General features: G+C 37.5%; 1 protein-coding gene across 3 annotated transcripts in view; it reads right to left on the reverse strand.

Moving 5' to 3' along the window:
• Window positions 1–1,333: 1,333 nt before the first annotated feature.
• Window positions 1,334–24,274, reverse strand: part of PTGFR (prostaglandin F receptor) — a 49,247-nt gene continuing 26,306 nt past the window's right edge. For 2 of the 3 annotated variants that reach the window (XM_005665359.4, XM_013999325.3), the window contains exon 3: window positions 1,334–5,271. In XM_005665359.4, the coding sequence (XP_005665416.1) occupies window positions 4,981–5,271 (291 nt within the window). In that variant the 3' untranslated portion in view covers window positions 1,334–4,980. 3 annotated transcript variants of the gene reach the window in all.

A 24,274-nucleotide genomic window follows, 5' to 3' on the forward strand; every position in this document is an offset into this window, starting at 1 on the left:
ACCAAGTTTTTCACTTTTTATTCCATAGTGTTTTGTTGTAATCCAAAAGCATGTGGCATATATGTGGCATTCATTCTGCTTTATAGATTACAAGATATTTAGAGAAATAAAACACAAATATTTTCATGCCATGTTATTTCTAAATTAAAAAAAAAGATATTTTTAATGTTTTTAAACCTGGCTCCAGTTTGAATGCTGTTAGGAAGACAATATTGAAAAAAAAAATACCTAACGTGGAAATCACTAGTACTGTCCACCAATTATTTTCAGCTCTCTTCCTAGGCATATCATAGTATTGCGCTTACCCACCTACCTGCTCCTCTCCGCGCCCCTCTGCCCCGGCAGCACCTGTGCCATAGGTAGTTCCTGGGCCAAGGACCGAATCCAAGCCACAGTTGTGACCTATGCCACAGCTGCAACCATGCCATAACATTGACCCACTGGGCGGGGCTTGGGATGGAACCCCACACTGCCACAGAAATGACACTGGATCCTTAACCTGCTGCACCACAGTGGGAAGTCCTTACCTGCCCCTCTTGAAGTTAGTAGGGCCATACCAACTGCTCTGGCAGAGATGTGTGAGCAAAGGCAGTAGGTATCACCTCTAGGTGGAAGTTCTAAGAGCCAGTGCATGACTTATCATGCTGGTTTTTTTTTTTTTCCCTTTTAGCACAGCAAATAGGACATATAGGACAGTGGCTGCTCTGTCACCTGAGGTCTCAATGAACAGGGCTCCCCTTCTGAGTGGGTGGAATCCATAGGTGAGACACAAAACTTTCTGGCCTATGGCACTGAGATGTGGGCATTGTTTTTATCACAGACATACCTGGGCCACTGTGTTTTGGAAATGATCAGATTCCTATCAGAATTATGACTTACCTACATAAGATGAGGCACAGGGAAAGAAAGCAAGTGGCACAGAAGAGTGGGCAGGAAAGGTATAGGAAAAGGTAATAACATGCTGAAACTCTTCCCATCTAACAGCAGATTAAAAACAGGCGTTTAGGTTCAAGAGTTCCATGTTTTATATCATCTTAAAAATAACCACTCTGGGAGTTCCCAGGGTGGCTCAGCAGAAACAAATCTGACTAGTATCCATGAGGACACCAGGTTCGATCTCTGGCCTTGCTCAGTGGGTTAAGGATCCATCATTGCCATGAGCTGTGGAGTAGGTCACAGACACGGCTCAGATCTGGCTTTGCCGTGGCTACGGTGTAGGCTACAGCTCCGATTCCACCCCTAGCCTGGGAACCTCCATATGCCACGGGTACGGCCCTCAACAAAATAAATTAAAATAAAGTAAATAAAATAAAATTAAAATAACCACTCTGGATAAACACTAGTCCACCTTTATTTTTTAAAAATCATTTGTTTGAGCTTTTAAACAAGTCCAAGCACTAAAATTACAATAGTTGCATACTGATAGAAGCAGCAAAATATACATAACACTATTTACTCTCTTTTACAATCCAACAAGTATGAAGAGCACAACATACATTTATTCACATGACACATTTCACCTGCTGTTAAAATATGTCAAAAACAAGTTGAAGTCCAACACTATTTACCAAGTGGTAAAATATTCTGACCCCCAGATGAAGAAAATGTAGACTCCTCATCTTTATAGTCCCACCTTAGACAGGTAACTTGGAGCAATGACGGTGCTACAGGTGAAGCTAGCAATACATTTCACAAAAAGTTCACTTTATGTGTTTAACGAATAATCTCATTTGGATTCTAAACTCAGATTAGGCACAAAACTGAAGCAGGTTTTTCTTTTTAAGACTGAAAATGAGCAAACGAGAGCATTTGTTACACAAGACAGATACAGCTAATGATATCTGTATTTGTAGATGTTAACTTTTAAGTATTTCTCACTTCATCAATACAGATAATTAGAAGCAACTTTATGCCTTTTGAAAAAAAATGTTTAAAGATCATATTTTTATTATCCAGCTAAATCCATCAGTAAGAAATCTGATGTTTGACGATACAGCTGTAAGAATCAGCATGAACTGTCTCCGTATTCATAAGCATAAAAACACATGCTCTTCTACTGGGGGGGTTGGCTCTCATTTTTTTTGAACGTTTACTAACATCAAAAAATGTCTGGCATTTTCAAGTTACTTGCCTAGAGTAATAGAATTCCCCAGAAACGATATAATCAAGTTATACGCGAAGTTGCTTAGCTAATATTGAATCCAATGAGAAGTTACTCTGATGGTCTAAGGACAAATTTTAAAATTGAGCATAAAACTTCAAAACTAATAAACTTGCTGAACACTATTTGTGCTATTTATTTCCAGTAATTTGAACAAATACACTTCCACTGGGAACATTTACATGAAAGTTATTGGTAGGTGCTCCACTTTATTACTTATTACACAATAAGTTGCCAAACTACATTAAAATACATAAAATAACAGAAATAAAATTCTGAAGTCAGATATACATACTGTTATGTTCACTTAATTCATTTTCTGTGGACAATAAAAGCCTAACACAATGTAAACACATATCCTTTCACTTAATTTTTTTTTCCAATTTTTGGTGCCTATTTCTTTCATCATCATTAAATCCATTTATTAGCCCTAAACCTATGCTCAGATAATACAGCTAAACCTTCCAGGATATACAGAGAATGACTGCCCTGTCACTCCTCCAAATCTTGTGCTAAGCTCATACTTTCCTGTACATGATCATGTCACAGTATTTCCTCAACCCAGATACACATGGCCAAAGTGACATCATGGCACGAGAGCAATAATTGTGCCATTTGAGTAGAAGCCTCAAGGAGAAGAGGTCTAAAGTCCTGGGTGAGGGTTTCTCCTCCAGGGCTGTCCCCAGTCTGCATCCACAGGCATGTTCACGCAGCATCCTGCCCCACATGGGGCAAAAAGATGGAGCTTCAGTTCCTTGTGCCTCAGTTCCCCAAATGTCAACACTCTCTCAAGCAGCTGTGGGAAATAAATATCTCCTCCAAACTATCTACAAGTTCTTTTTAGTCTTTCAATGCCCCTAAAACACATGAGAACATTTATGTAATATAACAGCAATCACAAATTGCAAAGGCTTTTTTAAAGTATATACATTGGAGATATATATATATACATATATATATATACATACACACATATATATATCCCAAAATAACCAATATGTAGTTGTCCTTTTAAATTAAGAATGCGCAAAAATTTTTGCACATCTATGCTCACTTTGCACCAAGAAATTCTTTCCTGTAATTCAATTTGGCAAATATTGAGCATCTACTATGTGCTCTATATATGAGGATGATCTAAATTTGTGTGACTAATCATTTCCTGGTCATAAATTAAGACTATTACATGCCAGTGCATATGTTTGTTGCCCCACTTTAAATTCACTGTGGAAAAAAAGTAGTTATCTTTAAAACTTCAGTGAGGCTATTTGCTTAATTTCTTCTAATTTATTCATTAGAATTTACCAATTTCACTCACCTAAGTTAACAATAATTCCAATGTAAATTACCAGTTAGGAGCAAAAAAATATGTGAAAATAATGTCTAATTGAACTGCACAAATTTCCTAGAGAATCTAAAATAAGCCTCACAGGGAAGATTAATTTTAAAACAGACCCCAGTTAATGAGGTCAAAGAACCCATTTTACAGAAATGCATTTCTCTATTGTAAAACAGAATTAAATACCCTATGCTCTGATAGACTCAGGATATTTTGAGTGATTCCTAAAATTTATACAAACAAGCAGAGAAAATATCTAACGTCTTACTGGGAAATCTGGGGAGAGATTTTATCCCTTGATCTCTTGGTTAACCATTATGAGAGCCTCCAAGTGCCAGGTGAATTGCCAACCCTCCCCTTGACATTGCAGCACAGGTTGTAGAAGATGCCATCTTACAGATCGAAAGCACCCTCTTTCAACTGAAATTTCTGATGGGCTGTGTGTGTGTGTGTGTGTGTGTGTGCATGTGCGTGTGCGTGTGTGTGTGGTGGTGTAAGTGGAAAGCAGAAACATGCCACCTACAGATAGTCTTTGCATTTTATGCTCTAGGGGTTGTGTTTCTTTTGTTCTCTGACATAGAAATGACAACCCAAGGTAAAGTTTCTTTGCCAATGTTCTTTGCACCTGTCACTTGGGGGTTATTTTTTGTTTGTTTGCATTATCCATGGCAGAGCTTCTCAGGAACTGCTATAACACAAGTTACCTACAAGTTATACAACATGTGCTGATACAGCCTTTGTTTCTCTAAAAATTATTGACTATACACCAGACGTTTCAGAGAGAAAGGTGATCGAAAACTGTGCAAATCTATGACTTATGAATATCTTCAAACAACAACTGACCTTCATAATAATAAATGCAAGCAGTCATATCCATCAATATGACAAGGATAGGCTCATTCTAAAGAGGCTCGCAAGATCAGGCAACCTGACAGCCACATCTCACGTACGTGGAGGTCATTATAAGCCAGAGTGAACCCCTGTGACATGACCATGCATGTCTTAATCAAGGCTGCATAATGAGGGACAAAACAGACAAGATCAAAAGCAGGCACTCCATCTCATTGTGCCTAGTCTCTAAGGAACTGCTACAGAGCAGTGACCCCAAAGAGCCATTTCACTGTGTATGTGGTATTAGGATGTTCTTTGATAAACAGGCCAAGTAAGTGCTACCAGCTTCAAAGGAGTCATTCATTTCAAAAGCTTCAATAACACAGATAAGCCCAAAAATATTTTCAATTTGACTCCTATGGCATTATTTCATTGTATTTACCTCCAGTTGAGAAAAACATGTGAACATGTGCAATTACGCAGATTATTTAAAAATTTCAAAAGTCACATCTGACAAAAGTGCCCCCAAACTACCTCGGTGAGGGCTGATTTTTCCAGTTAGGCTTTTTGCATGTCTACAATTAACTGAAACATCGCCAAAAATTTTCTTCACCCTGTCCTAGACTTAATGCTGATTTACTGTCCTAGTGAACTAGGTGGTTGTTTGTTGAGTTACTTTCTCCGTAACTGGTGACTCAGAAATAGCAGCAACCTTTAAGGAATTTTTAATGGAGCTAAGCTCCCAAACATGTAAGCTGATGATATGCACTCCACAACAGCGTCTGGTGAGCTTGTAGAGATTCTTAAGGACTGCCTTCCGCAGAAGAATATACACCCAGGGATCTAAGATTTGATTCCATGTTGCCATTCGAAGAGTAAAAAGGGTTGTTTCACAGGCATCCAGATAATCTGGTCCATTGATTCCAATGGTGGCCATTGTCACCTGCAAAAAAACAAAAACAAAATAGAGCTCAGTTGATAGACATTTTCTCAGACCTACAGTTTTTTTAATTTAACTAGCCATGAGGCATGGTATTCATTTCACTTTCCACAAAGTGATGTTATTTTGCAAAATACTGACAAAAAGCAATGATGTAGACCTCTGAATCCTTTGAATTCAAATTGACATCAGAACTACAAAAATGATAACTTAAATGGTAAGTCAAATATGCACAAACAGAATGACTCAGAGGACAAACACTGATCCTAGTAATAGACCTGAATAGAAAGTTCAAAGCCAACACACATTTGTAAGTTTCAAAGAAAAAAATACAGCTTATTTATGAATAAAGTTCAGAGAAACTAAAGTTTAAATAACTTATAGATGAGTGTTTAAAAAATTAATTTAGAACATCCTGAACATCCTGATACTGATTTTCACATGGTATGTTATATTGTTCTGGAATGTTGCTTTTAGAATTTTGGTAACCACAATGATACCAATGTCTTCTCTTTCATATTCCCTTTTCTTTATCTTTTACCCTAGTTTTTTCTTGGCTAAAATATTCCAAAAGTGGAATGGAATTGTCTAAGTGCTTTGAGGAAATGAGTTCTCCTCTTCAATACCATTGAGACTTAAAAGAACCATGTAGAATTTGGTCGCATGTGTCCATTTCCTGACCACTCCAGATGTTAAAAACATCATCTTATAGAATAAATTCCATAAACAGTCCCAGCTATATGTTAGAATGGGTCCAGCTGATCCCAGCTTTAACTTCTAAATAAGCAACTGCAAAACAGATAAACAAGAAGTTTTTGAAAATGCCTTGGTTATAGAAACAAAAAACAAATAAATGAACAAAAGATAAAACTGAAAACTGAAGGGAGACTTAGACTATTATGACACCGGGATGAAGAGAAGATGTAGCAAAGCCTAGAACCCAAGTGAAAAGAAAATCCAGTCTTCTTGGTCTTCTTAATGGACCATTATCAGGAAGAAACATCTTAATATGGACTGGTGGTACTAATGGTTGAAGGAGAAATGTTCCTCACCAAAACTTTCTGCTATCATCAAAACAAAGTACAAACTCCTTAACTGCCTCCTTGATGAGGGCTCTGAAGTCTACTCTACAACCTCATCTCTCCTGCCAACATCCTATGCACCAACCCTTGCAAAGGCCTCACCTTTGCAAAGCCCTTCTGAGCTTTGGCTTGTGTGACTCTCTTTTGAAACTCTGCTCCCTATTTCTCTGCCTCACAAACTCCTATCCATCCTTCAGAGCCCATGTAAAAATGGACTCACCTCCATGAAACTTTGTCCAACATCACTGAGATAAATTAGCAAGCTGTTCCCCCCTCTGTGCTCCCAGAGCACCCTGTTCTTATCACTTACATCACTTAACACATTACATGATAATCATGTATTTACCTGTACATCTCTGAGCATCTCTTCCTTTTAATTTTATCTCTAATATCCAGTACAAAGCTAATACTTTTGATGTTTTCAGTGATTTCTAAAATGAATAATATTATTTTACTTTTTATTCAGTGAGGCTATTTCTAAAAGTACAACAACTCGTCATCAGAGAAACATTTGCTCATCTACCACAATGATCTAATATTTTGAGGCTGAAAATGTTTCTAAAGTTTTAACAGAAAAGCATTCACTAGTAAAGGATTCCAGGGTGGTTAGTTGCCACTGAAAGGAACAAGATCTTATAGTCTATGCAGATCCTTTGGGAAATGATTCTTTCCTTTATGGTTCATTTTGCAGGGGAAAATGTATCAAACTGCAGCCTAAAGATTCTCTAGCTAAATAAGGCTGACCAAGTTCCAACACAGAGAAAACTAGTTCCCACACAATAGGTATAGACTCTTATATCACTGCTCCCTAAGTTAACCAGTGGGATTGAAGACATAAGCCTAGATAAGCCCTGTTTCTCTTAGAAGAAAGCAAAGTCAAGATCCAATTGGCCTTTGGATTGAGACATTTTTCACTGTATGTTTTTTCTTTACTATGTGCCAGGTAATACGCTAGACCTTGAGAATTCAACAGCAAACAAAGCAGACATTGCTTGTGCTTATGAATTTAAATCTATTTGCTGAGTTTGGGGGGAGTTTTTTTGTTGTTGTTGTTCAAGAATGAAGGAATCAATAGCTCTCTTGCCTCATGAATACTAAGTGAAAGCATTTCCTATTAATGACTAGGTGTGTTCCTGGAGATCTCAGAGCACAGCCAAGACACAGCTGTATGCGTCTGGGAGCAAGGTGCTTGGTGCAATTGCAAGGAACAGCTGGGCCTAGCTTAGAGACATGCAAATTTAAAATGCAAGCCCTTCTCTCCTCCCTCCCTTGCATGCAGCAGTGTGGTCACTAGCCATGAGAAAAAAACATTGAGTCCTCTCCTGAGGGCAACCAGTGCCCAGGCTTCTCTCCAGAGAACCAGGGCAGTGGCCAGACACTCACTCTCATTCTCTCTCACTCCCTTGACCCCCAGCACCAGCCTGGAAGAGAGGCTGCTCTAGGGCCTAGCTTGGGAGAAGCACCAAACACTAAGCCACCAATAAAGATGTGGGTAGAGCATTTGTGTAAAAAAAAAAAAAAATCATTAGTATATTATTGACAATAGTATAGTATTGACAATTCAGGAAAACCCAGCTATGCAACAAAAGATAAACTATGGTACTTTCATGTAACGGAAAATATGCAAGCACTGATTTTGTGATTTAATCTTAATTTTTTAAAAGCAGGTTACTAAACTGTATTGATTGTATGATCCCAATTTGGGGGGGAAAGAAGATGTGATTTTGTGTATGCCTTAGGGAAAAAAAAAAAACCTGGGATTTATTTCAATATTTTCCTTGGTTAATTCTAGCCAGTGGCAATGCAGAGGATTTTGTTTTTCTCATTTGGTTTGTCTCTAATTTACTAATTCATCAGACAGATCTTGCAATACTTTCCTAATCTGCCCTTTTTTTCCCCAAGTAATTTGTTCAAATACACAGGCATATCTTGTTTTATTGCCCTTCACAATATTGAAGGTTTGTGACAATATTGAATTATCAGATGGTGGTTAGCATTTTTTAGCAATAAAATATTTTTAATTAAGGTATGTACATTGGTTTTTAGACATAATGCCTATACAGTTAATAGCCTACAAAATGGGATAAATGTCATTTTATATGCCCTGAGAAACCAAAATTTGGGGCTATTTACTTTATTGTGATGTTTGCTTTATTGTGGTGGTCTGGAACGGAACCCACAATATCTCCAAGGTAGGTCTGTACTACCGTACTAAAGAATGAGAACCAGGGAGTTCCCTCTGTTAAGGATCTGGTGTTGTTTCTGTGGTGGTATGGGTTCAATCCCCAGCCTGGCGCCATGGGTTAAAGGAGTCCGAGTCACCCCAGCTGTGGCATAGGTCGAAGTTGCAGCTCAGATTTGATCCCTGGCTCCTGGATCCCTTACACTTCCATATGCCATGGGTGTGGCCAAAAAAAAACCAAAAAAAAACAAAAAACAAAAATGAATGAGAACAAATGTTATTTATTTATGAGTGTCTATGTGTGTGGAGTCAAGTGCAGCAGAACTGCTGGTGAATTCCAGCCCTGATAGGACTTGCAGAAGTGTGGGAGTTGGGGGAAAAACAGGAATATCTACCATTTTCCCTGGGCTCCATCAAGAGTCACCTCATACGCCTTGAAAGCATTCTTTCTCAGCCAGCCCACTGGAACGTGGATTCCAGAAAGCCAAGCCCAGATCCTCATCACACACACACAGCCTTTCATCTAGTTTCCAAGAGCTACCCGACATGTAACTACTATGTATTATTTTCTAAAATGCCTTCTTTGGGGCCTTGGTCATCTTGGTTAATGATTAGGATACTGAGAAGTGGACAGGGACAAGGGTTTGGATGTTCTATGGAAAAATCAATGAATTAACCTGATACTTCTCAGACACTCGACATTAAAAGGAGAGAGAAATAATGAAATCCAAGAAGTGTATGGGCAGGAGTGTTCCTGTTCATTTCTAGTTGCAAAAAGCCAAATAGATAGATAATGCAATAAAATCTCCATTCATTTGTGTCACATAATATAATTAGATTACCTGTTAAGGTCATCGAATTAGTGAATCTGCCAGGCTAGTTTACTCATAGATAACAGAGCTCTTATTAAAATTTTATTCTGGAAGTTACTCCAGCATCACCCATCCTGAGTCTGTATATCTGTTGACTGGTATCAGTATTCCGGTGGCTGTTCACAATTAAAATCAATGGTAAATTCAAGAATTATGCTTCTGTTCCTTTAAGTAATCATGAAAGTAAATCAATCCAGCAGTGAGTAGTTTTTGAGTATCTACTATGTCCAGGCATTGTGGTGGATGCTAGTGATGAAAGGAACAATATTTAGAGAAATCCCAACATATGATATATTTTGATTCTTTATCTAGTTTTCACATCTGTCTCTGATGCTAAAATATCATCTTGAAGGCATGCATCTTTGTCTGATTGGTTCTCTTCTGTACCCCAGCTCCTGGCATACAGTGGGGAAGTCATTATTTGTTAAATGAATTCAATGAATGAAGTCCCTATGATGAGAGACTGGCAAGAAAACAAAGAGTTATAATTGGTACATAATATAATAAAGACATAGAACTGATACTACAGGCAGAGCTACTTTCTGGTATATGATCACAGATGCCATCATTAAAATGATGAGTTTTTGCAATTTTTCTAGTACACCAAAACTTCATTTACTCAGACTTAACTAATTTTGAGATTCTGCTATAATTTGTCTGGATTTCTCCTTGGCACCAATTTTTTAAGGAAACAATACATAAAAAACCCATTTCTGATAGAATATCCAAGTTCTTTAGATACCAAGCATTTTCTAGAATTTTATCAATATCTATTTTCATATGAACACTATGAAAAATATACGTAGTTCTCATCTAGTCACGGAAGCAGGTATTTTCACACACAATTATCTTAATCCAGGAAGCAGACATTCCTTCCCTCCTTCCTGTCATCATAGAAGACTTAGTTTAGGGAGGCTGTTTTGGAGAATGAAAGCATACACAAATTATTGTTCCTTATAACATTGTCATCCAAAGACTGATCTTTAGATTTGGCACTTGAATAACCCCAGAGATAGGGGACCAATTGTGATGATGTGATTACAATTCAGTCTTACAAGATAATGACAAAGATACACTTGGAAGCTTTACCAAGAAGCCACTTCATTACGTCTCCATGTTTGAGATGTTCAATCTTTATGTTAATTTGGATAACTAGTGGCTAAAGAACTATGTACAGATGATTGACATTTAAATGTCATAGCACCTCTGAGTGCCTGCAAATTAGAACCTTCGATTTAATTGAATCTTAATGGCAATTCTGAAAAAGGTACATTATATAAATCACTGAATCCATCTCAATACAACAGGTAACTTTCAGAGTTGAATATATTTGTGGTGAATTAACTGTATGGCATTTATTCTTAAAACAGACTCTTTTATCTCTGCATCAGTGACTATAAGAACATTAAGGGAAAAAAAAAACTTGCTCTAGTGCAACTCCCAAATAATAGATTTTTTTTAAAAAAGTAACTAATTGAAACATGAAGGCTTTATCAGGATGTATCTTTCAACTAAACACTTTTTCCAAACCTAAATTTTATAAATCTCTATACTGTTGAATATAGAAGGTAATGTTTTGGTCATTTTCCATTCATTAAAATTAAGACAGTACTTGCACATAGTGAATGATTCAGAGATATGTAAGACAGAAATATTATAGTTCAGGGAGAAACAGACAAAAGCATATGGTATATGGAGAAAGAGACAAAAGAAACAGATAAAAAAGAACAGAGAAAAGAAACAGACAAAAGCATGTGATATATGGAGAAACAGACAAAAGCACATGACTCTAGAACAGCTGTGAAATGTTGCCTACCCCCAAAGTACACATCAGTGCTGCAAAATACAAACACTTGCACAGATAACTTTTCTTCTATTTGATTTGTTGCTAGAGGATTAACCAATGGTCCAGCTGACAGCACATTTTTTTTCCTCTTTCTAAAGACTCTGACAGTCACAAAGAGATGAGAAAACAGAGCATGCTATATCAAGACAGCTCCCTCTAGAATGCGACAGTCCCAAATTATAATACTTTATATGCATCTTTGCTTCTTCCTGCCAGCTGAGGAAATGATGTACAAAATGAAGAGTGGGAAAAAAAATTTTTAACTGAACAGTGCATAGAGAAGGGGAAAAAAGTATAATATCTGAAAAAACAAAATACTAATCTTTCTAGAGAAGGTTAACTTGTAGAATCCATGTATTTTCATCTTCTATTCCAGCATCTTCTCCCAGGCCTGCACTTTTTTGAGTCTGTTTAGGAGGAAAGTTCAGGCCAGAACCCCAAGGAGTAATTGTCTACATGGTCCCCTACTGCTAGTCCAAACAAACAAAGAAACAAAAAACTGTAATTTCTTTTTATGACACGTTTCAAAGGAAAAAAATACAGTCATTTATCCCAGAATACCAAATATAACAAAAGTTTTAAATAAATAAAATATATGTGTATATATGTATATATATACATTTATATGTGTGTGTATACATTTATACATATATATATATATCTCACATGTGATAATGTTTTAAGGAAAAATAGAAAATGGGAAATTAATTCAATCAAAAGACAGTTTCTACAAACCAAATAGAGACTCTATTTAGTTACAACAGGAGTAACTTACCCATAACTGAATGCGAACAAATTGTACAATTAAGAGAACATCCTTATTATAACTACAGACTCTATCATAGAGCTGGACCACCACCGAAACACAAGCTAGCACATCAGTCTATAATAACTGATCATCCTGGCAGTTATGGGATCCTAAATCAAGAGAAAGGCAGAAACTCTCCTGTAAACCAGAGCAACATACTATATGTACGACTCACAGTGAGAGGTACATCCACAAATAATAACAACAAAATTTAGAACTAAATGTTGCTCTGTGCTACAAAGGCATTTTTCATGTATTAGGTCAAATAATCCTCACAACAACCCTATGACATATGTACTGTTGTTATCTATACTTTACAGATAAGAAAAGGATGGTTCAATAAGATAAGGGACCAGTTCATGTTAAGTGTTAGGGCCCAAATGAAAGCACGTCCAGGGCCTGTCCTTCTAATTACTATACTAGGCTGCCTCGGGGCCCTGCAATTAACTTGCTCAATATTCTTACCAAACTTCACCCAGGAGAGTAAAGACAGCTTCCTAGGGAATGGGAAACATGGAGAGAGGCACCTGCCTGAGGGAACAGAGCTCTCACTGCAACCAGGCCTAGGGAAGGTGGCCTAGGTATATCTACTGCTCCAGTCGGCATCTCCATTCACCCCAGGGAAGAAGCCCTTCTCTTTCTCCCTTCACATGAACACAGATATGTCCACCTTGCCCCTGAGAGAGGCCAAGAATAAGGCAGAGGCCACAAAACAAGGTTTAGGATTGATGTCTCTGAGTCAGGGGGTCCAGGGAACGATGTGAAGTTTCATTATCAGTAGTTACAAGATATTGAACATAGTTCCCTGTGTGTTAGAGTAGGTCCTTACTGTTTACCTATTTTATAATTCGTAGTGAGTGTCTGTAGATCTCAAAGTCCCAATGTATCCTTCCCCACCTCCCTTTCCCCTTTGGTAACCCTAAGTTTGTTTCCCATGTCTATGAGTCTATTTCTGTTTTGTAAGTAAGTTCATTTGTATTATTATTATTATTATTATTATTTTGGATTCCACATGAAAGCGATCTCCTGTGACATTTATCTTTCTCTAACTTAGTTCACTTAGTATGATCATTGGCACCACCTTATGAACCTAAAGACCTCTAAGACAGCCAAGTCTCTGTTAAAGCACCTTGAATGCATCCACCCACCCTGCCTCGTGTTACCCAGTTCCAAGTCCTTCTGGGATCTGGCCAGGTAGGAGTCTATGCATCTGTATCTCTCCTCTTCATCCTCCCAAATCTTTCGCAATTTTGACTAGAGACTAACTCTTCCCTAAGGCCAGAACAGACTTCCGGGGAGATGTTTGTTTTCTCACCTTGAAAAAAAAAAATTAAATATTTAAAACTCACTTTAACTGACTAGGTCCCTTTAAGTTAAAAAGGTATGATTGGACAGAGTAGAAATTAATGGTCTTTAAGGTCAGAGGCAGTCCTTGGAACAAAAGTTCCGCATAAGCTTTCTTTTACTGCCATTGTTTTTCACCTTGAATCCTTGATTTGGATCTGGTGTTGCCATTCCTGCTTTCTGCTTAAATCTCTGAACTTCTGCACTTGACATTGCCTGTTGCTTCTTGTCTTTCTCATCTAAGCTGTGGGAGTCTTTCCCCTATTAACCTGTGTAAGGTGGAGGAGAAGGATTTGAGAAAGTGGGAGACATAATCCCTATCCTCTGTAGGAAAAGAATCTGAGGGAGAGTGGGTGTGCGTACGTGTGTAACTGAATCACCTTGTTGCACAGCAGAAGTGATCACAACATTGTAAATCAACGATGCTTCCATAAAACTTTTAAAAATGGGGGGGGGGGGACCATAGACCACAAAGATGAAGAAAAAAAATCCTATCCTCAAGGCATTTACAGTATAACTGAAGGACCATTATACATACACCAACATTATCTCACTATATATTTTGTGTTGTATTGTCGGTCCACGCTTATGAAGTGGTGCCAAGCATGATGGGAATGTAGAATGCAAGATTACCGAGCTATAGAGAGCTTAGAGAAGGCTTTCGGGAGAAGATGGGGCAGGAAAGATAGAAGGATGGGTCATTCCTCATGAGGGAAGGACAGGGAAATGACTGTTTTTTTGGCATTCATGAAATATTTGATAATAGAATAACAAGTTGAAAAGAGATAAGTGAATAAATAAAGTAGTTGAGTTTGCAAGACAAGTTAGGAGCCTAGAATATAATAGTCTTTTTTTTTTTAGGTGATAAGTCACTAAAGAGGGGACAGGATGGGGGTTAGAGACATCATCAAATTGAATCAAAGAGCAAATACATTGGTGCTACCTCAGGTCTGTCATCTGAGGCTCTAGAACTGGATATTTATGCCCTGAAGTAAATCCATTCTATACTACACATATTTAGATGTATGGATATATTTATATTCAAGTCTGAATGATTTAAAAACACATAGGAAGAATGAAGGTAATTTCATTCTACATAGTCACTAAGAGTACAATTAATAAGACGCTTACTTCCTATAATGCACTAAGAGTTAGGATCAAGTCACAAGGGCCATGCAAAGGAGAAACTAGCTGACAGAATCCTCGGAGCACCGCTAGATAGTTTGTCCTGATCACTGGAAATGATTGTCCCATTGAGCATCATACTTACTGGACCAAATACAGAGTGTTGATTGGTTGTCAAAAAGGTGCAAGGGCAGAGGAGAGCTATCTATCCAGAAGAGAAAGATATTTTTTAAACATTAACTAATAGATGTAGAGTGATAGAACAGACAAAGCTCAACATCTTTTTTCCTTCTTCATATCTACCCCAGGATGAATGGCATGATTATCATTTTATTAGTCTCTTTCCTTTTACCCTTTGACTGATCTTCAAATATCCTTTTGGATCTTGTTGTTTTAATCCAGAATTCTAATCATTATCCTTAGGTGATCATTTCTGTTCTTTGATAATGAGGGGAAAAAAATCACTAGGCAAAAATTGTAGGTCTTAGAAAAAGAAAATACGTGTACGAAAATACGTTTCTTTATACGTCCCACCTTGTTTGTTACAAAAGAGATTTGAGGCATTTTACTTTGAACTATTCTTTTAGCAGCATTGTGAACTCTAGCTTTTTCTAGCTATGATTATCTACCTCAAACCCATAATTAGGATGAAAAAATATTGGTTACACTCTAAATATTAGCAATGATAGATGTATAAGATATTTCATCCTAATCAAGAAATGTTTATCTAAAACGTCATGATTAAAGTAACTATTAGCAACTCATCTATGATTTAAAGAGAGAACAACTAGTTGGAAATCAATTGTAGTCTTGGAGGCACAGTGTTTTGAGAACAAAAGGTTACTTTGTTTGATGGCTGGCACACAGTTTTAATAGCAAAAGCAGATTGTAGAAGTAAGGTGTTTCCGGGCAGATGTTAAGGTGTTTCAGGAAAACATCCACCCTGAAACACATTATGTTTTTCCAAAGAGAAATTTCCAACAGGCAGAATTGGTTTATTATTATAGAAGTTTGGAAAGATTTTCTAAAACCTCGAGGCACCAGTGCAATAGTTGATTATGCAATAGGAATTTTTAATGAAATGAGTGTCCCTTTAAGGAGAAAATATGTTCATAATTTTTAAGAGAAAATCAGTCATTGAAAAAGCTAACTAAACCCACAGACCAAACCGCAAAAGCTCTCAGCAACCTTATGGGTAAATATTGTTATATCTTCTATACAGATGAACAAATTTACACATGGAACACACAGCTAGAACAGCCAGGGTGAAGATTATAAGCAATGTCTAACTCTAAAGCATAATATGAATATAGTGCAAAATGAAGTCAACATGTATTTCTGGTCAGGAAAAAAAAATCAGACTTTGACGATTATCCAGTCAATTTAGTTAAAAATAATTCTATTTCATAGCAGCATTTGAATCAATCTGGTTGTTTGGTCACAAAGATAAGACAATTTGTTAATCGCTGAGATTGTTTTTTTACTTTCTGAACTTATTCTCTGAAAGTTGTTACACTTTTAATTTTTCTTCAGGGTATCTAAGTAGCAAAGTGAAATTCATTTCCCTTAGTTGCAAGTCAGGGTATACACTAGTGTTCTCTAGGCAACAACCCTACTGGCCTAAATCATCAAATTTGTTCTCTCCTTTGTGATTTTCAACACTTTAAATACATATCTCATCTCATGGCCCCAAATACTAGCCACAAAGCTCTGTTTCAAATCCATTTTCTCTATGAAACAATCTAGTGCAGTTGTCATACCCCAAGTGGTTCTATCTCCTGATACTTTGTTACATATCATCCAATCTTTAACTGTTTCACATGCATATACAATGACTTCGCTAAACCATAACCCCAATCAAGAGAGCCTTTGTCTTGTGAATTCCTTTACCCCCAGTGCCCTGCTCAATATGCAGTACATAATAGGTGCTCAATAAATAACAAATGAAGGAATAAATGAGAAGAAATTTTGCAATCCACAGAGGCTATCAACCATGACTTTATTTTACACTGTAGAGGGCACAAAGTGAATATCTAATTGTTAACTGGCATACAACCTTTTCAGTAATGCATAAAGCTATCCCAATTTGTTTCAACAGCTGCATCATTATCATAAGTAAATGAATAGCCAACACTTATCAAGTTCATGATACTGCTATGTCCAATTTACAATAGAAGGCAGAGATAATGAGGCTGTAGTATTTGGGGAGAGGAGGTCTTTTTAAATTTATATTTTGCTTTATTTTTGGTAAGAGACTGATTTTTTTGAAAGGGTAAACTTGAAAATTTAGCATAAGAGACTGATGGGTCTGTTTGGTATGACTGTACAATTACTATGACATCTTTGCATTCCATTAAGAGTTACTTCCCAAGACCTCAGAAAGGCTGTCCTTTACTGGTGCAATACACCATCATCATCAGATATTACAATAAATTCTTTCATATAGTTTTAGATATAGTTAAGACTCAGAGACCACCACCAATCATTGTCTAAAAGTCAAGCCATTTTACTATAATATGAAAATTTACTGCTTTTACACCGCTTAAACTCTTAATCCATAGCTCTCATAAAAATCACAGAATCCAACCTTTAAATAAAAACAAAAATTTTACAGTGCAGAATATACGGTTATTAGGTTGAGCTGATGTCCTTTCTGAAAAAAAGAGAGTGCTAATTGTCAGATCTCTGTATTTTTAAAGCATTTCATCTTACCTAAAAATTCATTAGTTGATACTATAAATTATATCTGCTGCCTCTGTGACTGAATTCAATAGCTTGTGGTAAAGTATATGAAGAAAACTTTGAGAATTTGCCAAAGTGGTCTACTAGAAAGGAAACATCAGCCATGTTATCATTCATCTTTAACAAGAGCTACATGGCCTGGCAAGATCTGCCTTTTATGAAACAGATTGAGTCCTCCATCTATTTAATGGATAAGCCAGTTATCTCTATAGTGAGCACAAGTGCATTTCTACGCTTTTAATGAGTGACTGCAACACATCCATGAACTATCTCCTTGACTTACTATTGACCCCAAGCTTTTGATCTGCCAAACACACTACATGCCCATTACTTTTTAGTTTCATGGATCAGTATCTGTCCTGAGAATTTCCTTGCCATGCTACTGACTGAGGTAGTGCCTTACTGCCTCATGTGTAGCTTGCTAAACAATTACATGAATCATGATCCTCTTCCTTTCATTTGTCCTAAATGAAAGCATATAGAAATGCTGATGACCTGGCTTCATTCTGATAAAATCACTGGTGTATGTGTCCTGCCCCTCAATGTTTAGGAGGATCTATGGGTAAAACTGTTTGGGACCCTGGATTTCCGTGGCAAACTGGATGTCAAGGCTATCAAGGTTACCTCTACATTATCCACTTACACCACATTTTGATCATTCCTTGCTGACAAATGATGCCAAACAAAGCAAAAGGCAAGAGCACTGGCTCATGCCTAGCAGGATTCAGTCATCTCATGTAAGGCTATCTGTAGAAAAGCATCATGACTATTATGAAGGTTTAGGAATATTTCTGCATCCTTTGCCCTTAATGTAGTGTTAAACTTGATGCTACATCCACCTTGCACTTTAGTAGCCTCTCAGAAAAACCTATGGGTTGTCTTCAATTTCTTATCACCAAAAGAACAACACTTTGAAATAAAGATCTAGCAATATATATATATATATATATAAATATATATGTAAATATATATATATATATATATATTTTGGCTTTTTAGGGTGGCACCAGCAGCATATGGAAATTTCCAGGCTAGGGACTGAATCGGAGCTGTAGTCGCTGGCCTATACCACAGCCACAGCAACTAAGGATCTGAGCCACATCTACGACCTATACACCACAGCTTGTGGCAATGCCAGATCCTTAACCCACTGAGCAAGGCCAGGGATCAAACCCACATCCTCATGGATACTAGTCGGATTCATTTCAGCTAAGCCACAATGGGAACTCCAAGATCTAGAAATATTTTTTTAGTTCCAGTGCGTAGTTTAAATTGTGTACAGTTCTTACAATATGGGGCAGGACCTGGGATTTCATTTGTTTGTTTTTGTCTTTAAAGGCATGTTGTCAATCTAATATAAATGTCAGTAACAGACCAAAATCAACAGGTTTCCCCTTGGTGCAAGCATTATATAAAGAATTATTATATAAGCATATAACTAATTTCAGAATATTGCTTTCTATTTATAACTAGTGAATTGGAACAGTCTCTAAGATTTCAAAGCAACACACAAAATTTCAATACCACCTATAGGCCCTATAGTATAATAAAGAATTTGGGTGGACATTATTCCCTGGTTCCTGGGCAGGAGTCTCTAAGCCCTCGAAATTTCTCAAATGATATGTGTGTCTTATTTTATAATTTCATAAATAACTAAAATGTCTACAGCTTCATCTATCTGTTATTTGATAAAGTAGTTTCCCTTTGTTACTTTTATGGACTCCAAGGTACAATTTTGAGTTTTGATATGAGATATTCACAAGTTGAAATAAACTACTGAGTTTTGTTATGTACTCAATGTTAATCAGCTGTAAAATATGAATTACAAGAAGGAGGCAACTGCAAATCATTTTAATACTAGATTTACAACCTGAAAATAAATATTATAAATTTTCACCTAGCTCCCCCCCCCCAAAAAAAATGACCGGTGTGTCTTTATTGTTCATGGTGGGCTAATGAAGTAACCCATGGTGGACTCCTAAATAATTTCAGGATGGGGGTGACCCATGCTAGAAAAACCACTCATGTAATTAGTGGATTGGAGCTTTGAACCACATGAGATCAGCCTGACCTCCTGGAGACTGACATGGTCAGTGATTTACTCAGTCATGATTAGGTAATGAAACCCATTAAAAACTCTGGACACTGAAAGTTTGGGTGAGCCTTCCTGATTGGTGCTGCACATTGATGTATTAGGAGGGTGAAAATCTTAAAGACTTGTAAGCTTGGTGTTTGGGACCCCTCCAAGATCTTGCCCCATGGGTCTCTTCTTTTGGCTACCCTGGTTTGAATCCTCTACAATAAAACAGGAAACAGAAGTAGAACACTCTCCTGGGTTGTGTGAGTCATCCAGAGAATCATCAAACCTGAGGAGGTGGTGGGAAGGCCTAACTTTGTTTCCAATTGGTCAGAAATGCAGGTGGCCTGAGAATCCTCAAGCTTGTAGTTAGTGTCTGAAGTAAAGGCAGTCTTGCAGGGGACTATGCCCTTAATCTGTAAAATCTGAAATAACTCTAGGCAGTTAGCATCAGAATTGCATTGCAGGTCCCTTGTTACATCTTTGAGCACGAAAGTATGATAAAGGTTAAGTAAGGCTGGAAATATTACAATAGCCCTGTGCTGCTTCAGTTAGGCATCCCGATATTGATCTGACATGCTGCAACTGGTGATTGGGATATCATTTTCATACCATTAAAAAGCAGTCAGAGGTGGAGATCCCATCGTGGCTCAGCAGTAACGAACCCAGCTGGTATCCATGAGGACTTGGGTTCGATCCCTGGCCTCGCTCAGTGGGTTAAGAATCCAGCATTGCTGTGAGCTGTGGTGTAGGTCACAGATGCAGCTCAGATCCTGCATTGCTGTGTGGCTGTGGTGTAGGCTGGCAGTTACAGCTTCCATTTGATTTGCAGCCTGGGAATTTCCATAAAAAATTTTTTTCTTGGGTTTGTTCAAAGTATAGAGTTTTAGATAAAATCATTATGCTCTGCCTCTGATTGGCATAAGACAAATACTGCATTATAGAAAAATATAAAGGTTGGAACTTGAAAGAAACTTAAAAACCATATAGCCTATTTTATTCATTTCACAGGGAATAAAATAACTGAGGCCAAGGAGGTAAGTGATTTGCCCATCAGAGCTGGGACGAAATAAGATCTGCAACATTCCAAATCATACTGTGACTTCCAAACGCCTTGTGGCAAAACACATTCGGTTACTGAGGCAGATGTATTCTAGTCTAGTTGCCTTGCCAGTGAGAGAGAGAGACAGCCAAAAAATGGCATGCAGGATACAATCACACGTTTTGCCTTTCTTCTATTGATCATTAAAGTAGCCCCTTTCGTGTCTTCTCTACATCCCTGCTGACCTAACAAAAGAGGTAGCCTGTGCAGATTTTCACTCATTTTATAAGCATTCCTAGAGCGTCTATTATAAATCAGTCCCAGGTACTTAGAGATGTTAAGATTAATTATTAAGCCCCTTTTGGCCTAGTGAGGAGAACACTGTCCTTCATAAAAAATAAATAAATAAACACAGCTGGGAGCTCTCTTGTAGCCCAGCACGTTAAGGATCTGGCATTGTCACTGTGGTGGCTTGGGTCTCTGCTGTGGCACGGGTTTGATCCAGCCCAGGGAACTGCTACATGCCACAGGCATGGCCAAAAAACTAAAACAAAATAAATGCAGCCTATTATAATTAGTCCTGTGATCAAGGCCATGACAAAGCACAAAGAAGAAAGCTGAGGGTATCACGAGTGAGTCTTCTCTGGCTGACTAAGGAATTTGGTCATTATTCTGTAAGCATGTCAAGCTATTAAAACAAAACAAAAGAAGAAGAAAGAAAGAAAAAAGCTCTTCCCCACTGCATACACGGGACATGACCTTGCCAACTTACTTGAAGCTTTCAACAGAAATGCTTCCTCATCTTGTTGCTTTTCTTTCTATATGGTTCAGCGATCACTGGCTTTGCCAAAGCCAAGAGAAGGCCAGGTTCACTCTAACTCAGCCTTCTTCAGCCTTGTGATGAAGGTACAACTGATCCCTTGTCTGACCAGCTAACACTCAATTCTGTAATTCTTGGCTCATGTGAGAAGACCACAAAAGAACTTGAACCAGACAGAGTAAAGGAATCAGGCACCCCCTTGAGCATCTAAGTGCAACCAAGAGCCCCCACGGATCTCCAGCTCACTGAGTGGCTGAGGCACTGTCTGGGGTGGCGACTCAACTAAGAGATTTCTGGCTGCAGAAGACCTCCCAACATGAAGTTCTGTCCTACAAGGAACATTGGGGGAGATGCTGCCCCTTATGTAATTCTTGGGGAGTTCCTCCAGATTCCAGGGGTGAAAAGTGATACCGTCCATCAACACAAACACACAAGTATAAATTAGTTATATGACGTTAATTCACTCTTTGTGAAGACACCTAGCAGGTAAGAACTTACTATTAGGAGGCAAAGCTGAATGGAGGAGCGTCCTACAAAATAATGACAAGAATTCTTCAAAAAGTGTCAAAGTCATAAAAGATAAAGAAAGATTAAGAAATTGTCGCCAGAACTAAGGAGGCATGACAATGTAATGCTGGACCCTGGATTGAACACTGGCATAGAAAAAGGTCATAAGCAGAAAAATTAGTGACTCGAGTAGAGTCTATATTTACATTAATTACATTGTACCAATGTGATTTTCTAAGTTTTGATAATTGTATTATGGTAAAACAAATGTTAACATTAGGGGAAGCTGAGAGAAGGAGATATATATATATATATATACATATATACACTCTTCTTAACATTTTGCAACTATTCAGTAAATCTAAATTTTTTTTAAAAAGCTTTTTTTTAAAAGGAATGTAGGTTTAGAATCAGTCATGAGTTTAAAACACAGTTCTAAGACTTACTATCAACATAGCCTCGGGCAACTTCCTTCTCTGTGCTTTACTTTCCTCATCAGTAAAATGGACATCATAACAAATTTGGAAGTGAATAAGGTTGAATAAAATATATCAGCATTAGTACTGTGTCAGGTACATAATAAATTCCTAAAAATTATTTGCTTATGAGCATTACCATAATTATTCAAGATGTCATTCTTACTGTTATCATTATTAGGATTTTCTGGTTCGGGAGTCATTTCAAGAACTAATAAAAGTGCAGTAATACGGTAGACAGCATGTATTTATTCTCTTCTTCATTTTGTTGGAGTCGGATGGAGTAAACTGGCTCCAAAACATTCTAGGGTCAACTATCTCATCAAGTCTTGGGTATGTGCAGTTGCTGAATGTGGTGTGAGAGGGATGGAGATTGAAGAGGACAAGTGCAGAGATGGAGACAGTCTTGAACAAGTGTTCTCATCACCTTATATCATTCTCTTTCAGTGAACAGATGACTACACTCAACAAGCTACTACATCAGCTGCCTAAAAGGCACCATTAAGATTAAGCAGTCCATAAACTGTTACATGCTGTCAGTTACAACCACATTTGTGTTCCAAAGCATCGATAGGATTTCGTTTTTAGAAATTTGGTATTGATATTTTTGCTGAATTGGAGGCTGCTTTTAGACAGGCTAGGAATATAGTTCCCAGGGGTTAGGAGTGTATCAGGACAACATCTGAACTAATGAATTACCTGAATACTTAAAAAACCCTCTGGATCTTTTCTTTAAACAATGAAATATAGACAGGCCCTGATCTACACGCTTTTGAAATATCACTCATTTTATCAGCAACGCGAGATCCAAGCTTTGTCTGCAACCTACACCACAGCTCAAGGCCATGCCAGATCCTTAACCCACTGAGCAAGGCCAGGGATTGAACCGGCATCCTCATGGATATGAGTAGGGTTCATTACCGCTAAGTCACAACAGGAACTCCCCCCATGAGCTTTAAATGGAACTATTTCTCCTCCTTCCACTGCTTCAAGGAATTGGCCACATGAGACTCACTCTTTAAAAATAATACTCCAGAGCTTTAAAAGTTTTTAAGGAGTTCCCTGGTGGTCTGGGGGGTAAGGAGCTGGCATGGTCACTGCTGTGGTACACATTCGATCCCCGGCTCAGGAACTTCCACATGTCATGGGCACAGCCAGAAAAAAAAAAGTTTTTTAAGTGGACTTCTGGGAGAAGGGCAAGGGAAATGCAGAAACTAGTTCAATCTTTCTGTAGGACAATTTGGCAAAATATATCTTATGCCTTCCTAAGATACTTCCTCTTGAAACCATCAATTCCATGTCTATGAATTAATTCTAAGGAAGTAAATAGGAATAGTGTGAAAAAACCCACAGAATGCTCACCTCAGTGTTGTTTATAAAAAAGAAAAATAGAAGAAGTTCCTAACAAGCAGAGATTTGTATAATAGGTTATAACAAACCTACATGGCAGAACAGTTTGCATCCATTAAAATAATGTGGCCTAAGAATGCTTAAAGATAAGATAAAATATTTATATTATAGTTAAGAAAATTAAAAAGATTACAAAATAATAGCATTTTGATTTGACTACTATAATAATTATTACAACAGCTGAAACTTATTGCATAATTACCACCTACCTTCTGAAATAGGTACTACTAATATCCTCATTTTAATTATAAGGAAAAAGAAACAAAATTAACTTGCTCAAGGTTAAACAGTTAGTAAAGAAAATCTGGTTCCCAAAAACCATACCCTTAATACAGCCTCTCTAATACATGTATATGCTTTGAGAAAGGCATGGAAGAATATCAACAGAAAGGTAACAGTACTTAACAGAGGTTGGGTATGTACTTGTGGTAAGCAGAATTTCTAGAACGACCCCCTAAAGATGGGCCCACCTAATCCCTGATTATAATGATGTATGTCTCCATGATTACATTTTATTATAAGGCCACAGTGGACCTTAATGCAGTGCGATCATCCAGGTAGACCTAACCTAATCACAAGAACTCCTTTTTTTTTTTTTTTTGAATCTTCAAACTGTATTGACGTATAGTTGATTTACAACGTTGTGTTAATTTCTGCTGTACAATACAGTAAT

The sequence above is a fragment of the Sus scrofa genome, chromosome 6 (assembly GCF_054392235.1).
Source record: "Sus scrofa isolate SSC_HxYL_T2T_F1_AM1 chromosome 6, Sscrofa_HxYL_maternal_Yorkshire_Landrace_v2.0, whole genome shotgun sequence".
NCBI lineage: Eukaryota > Metazoa > Chordata > Mammalia > Artiodactyla > Suidae > Sus > Sus scrofa.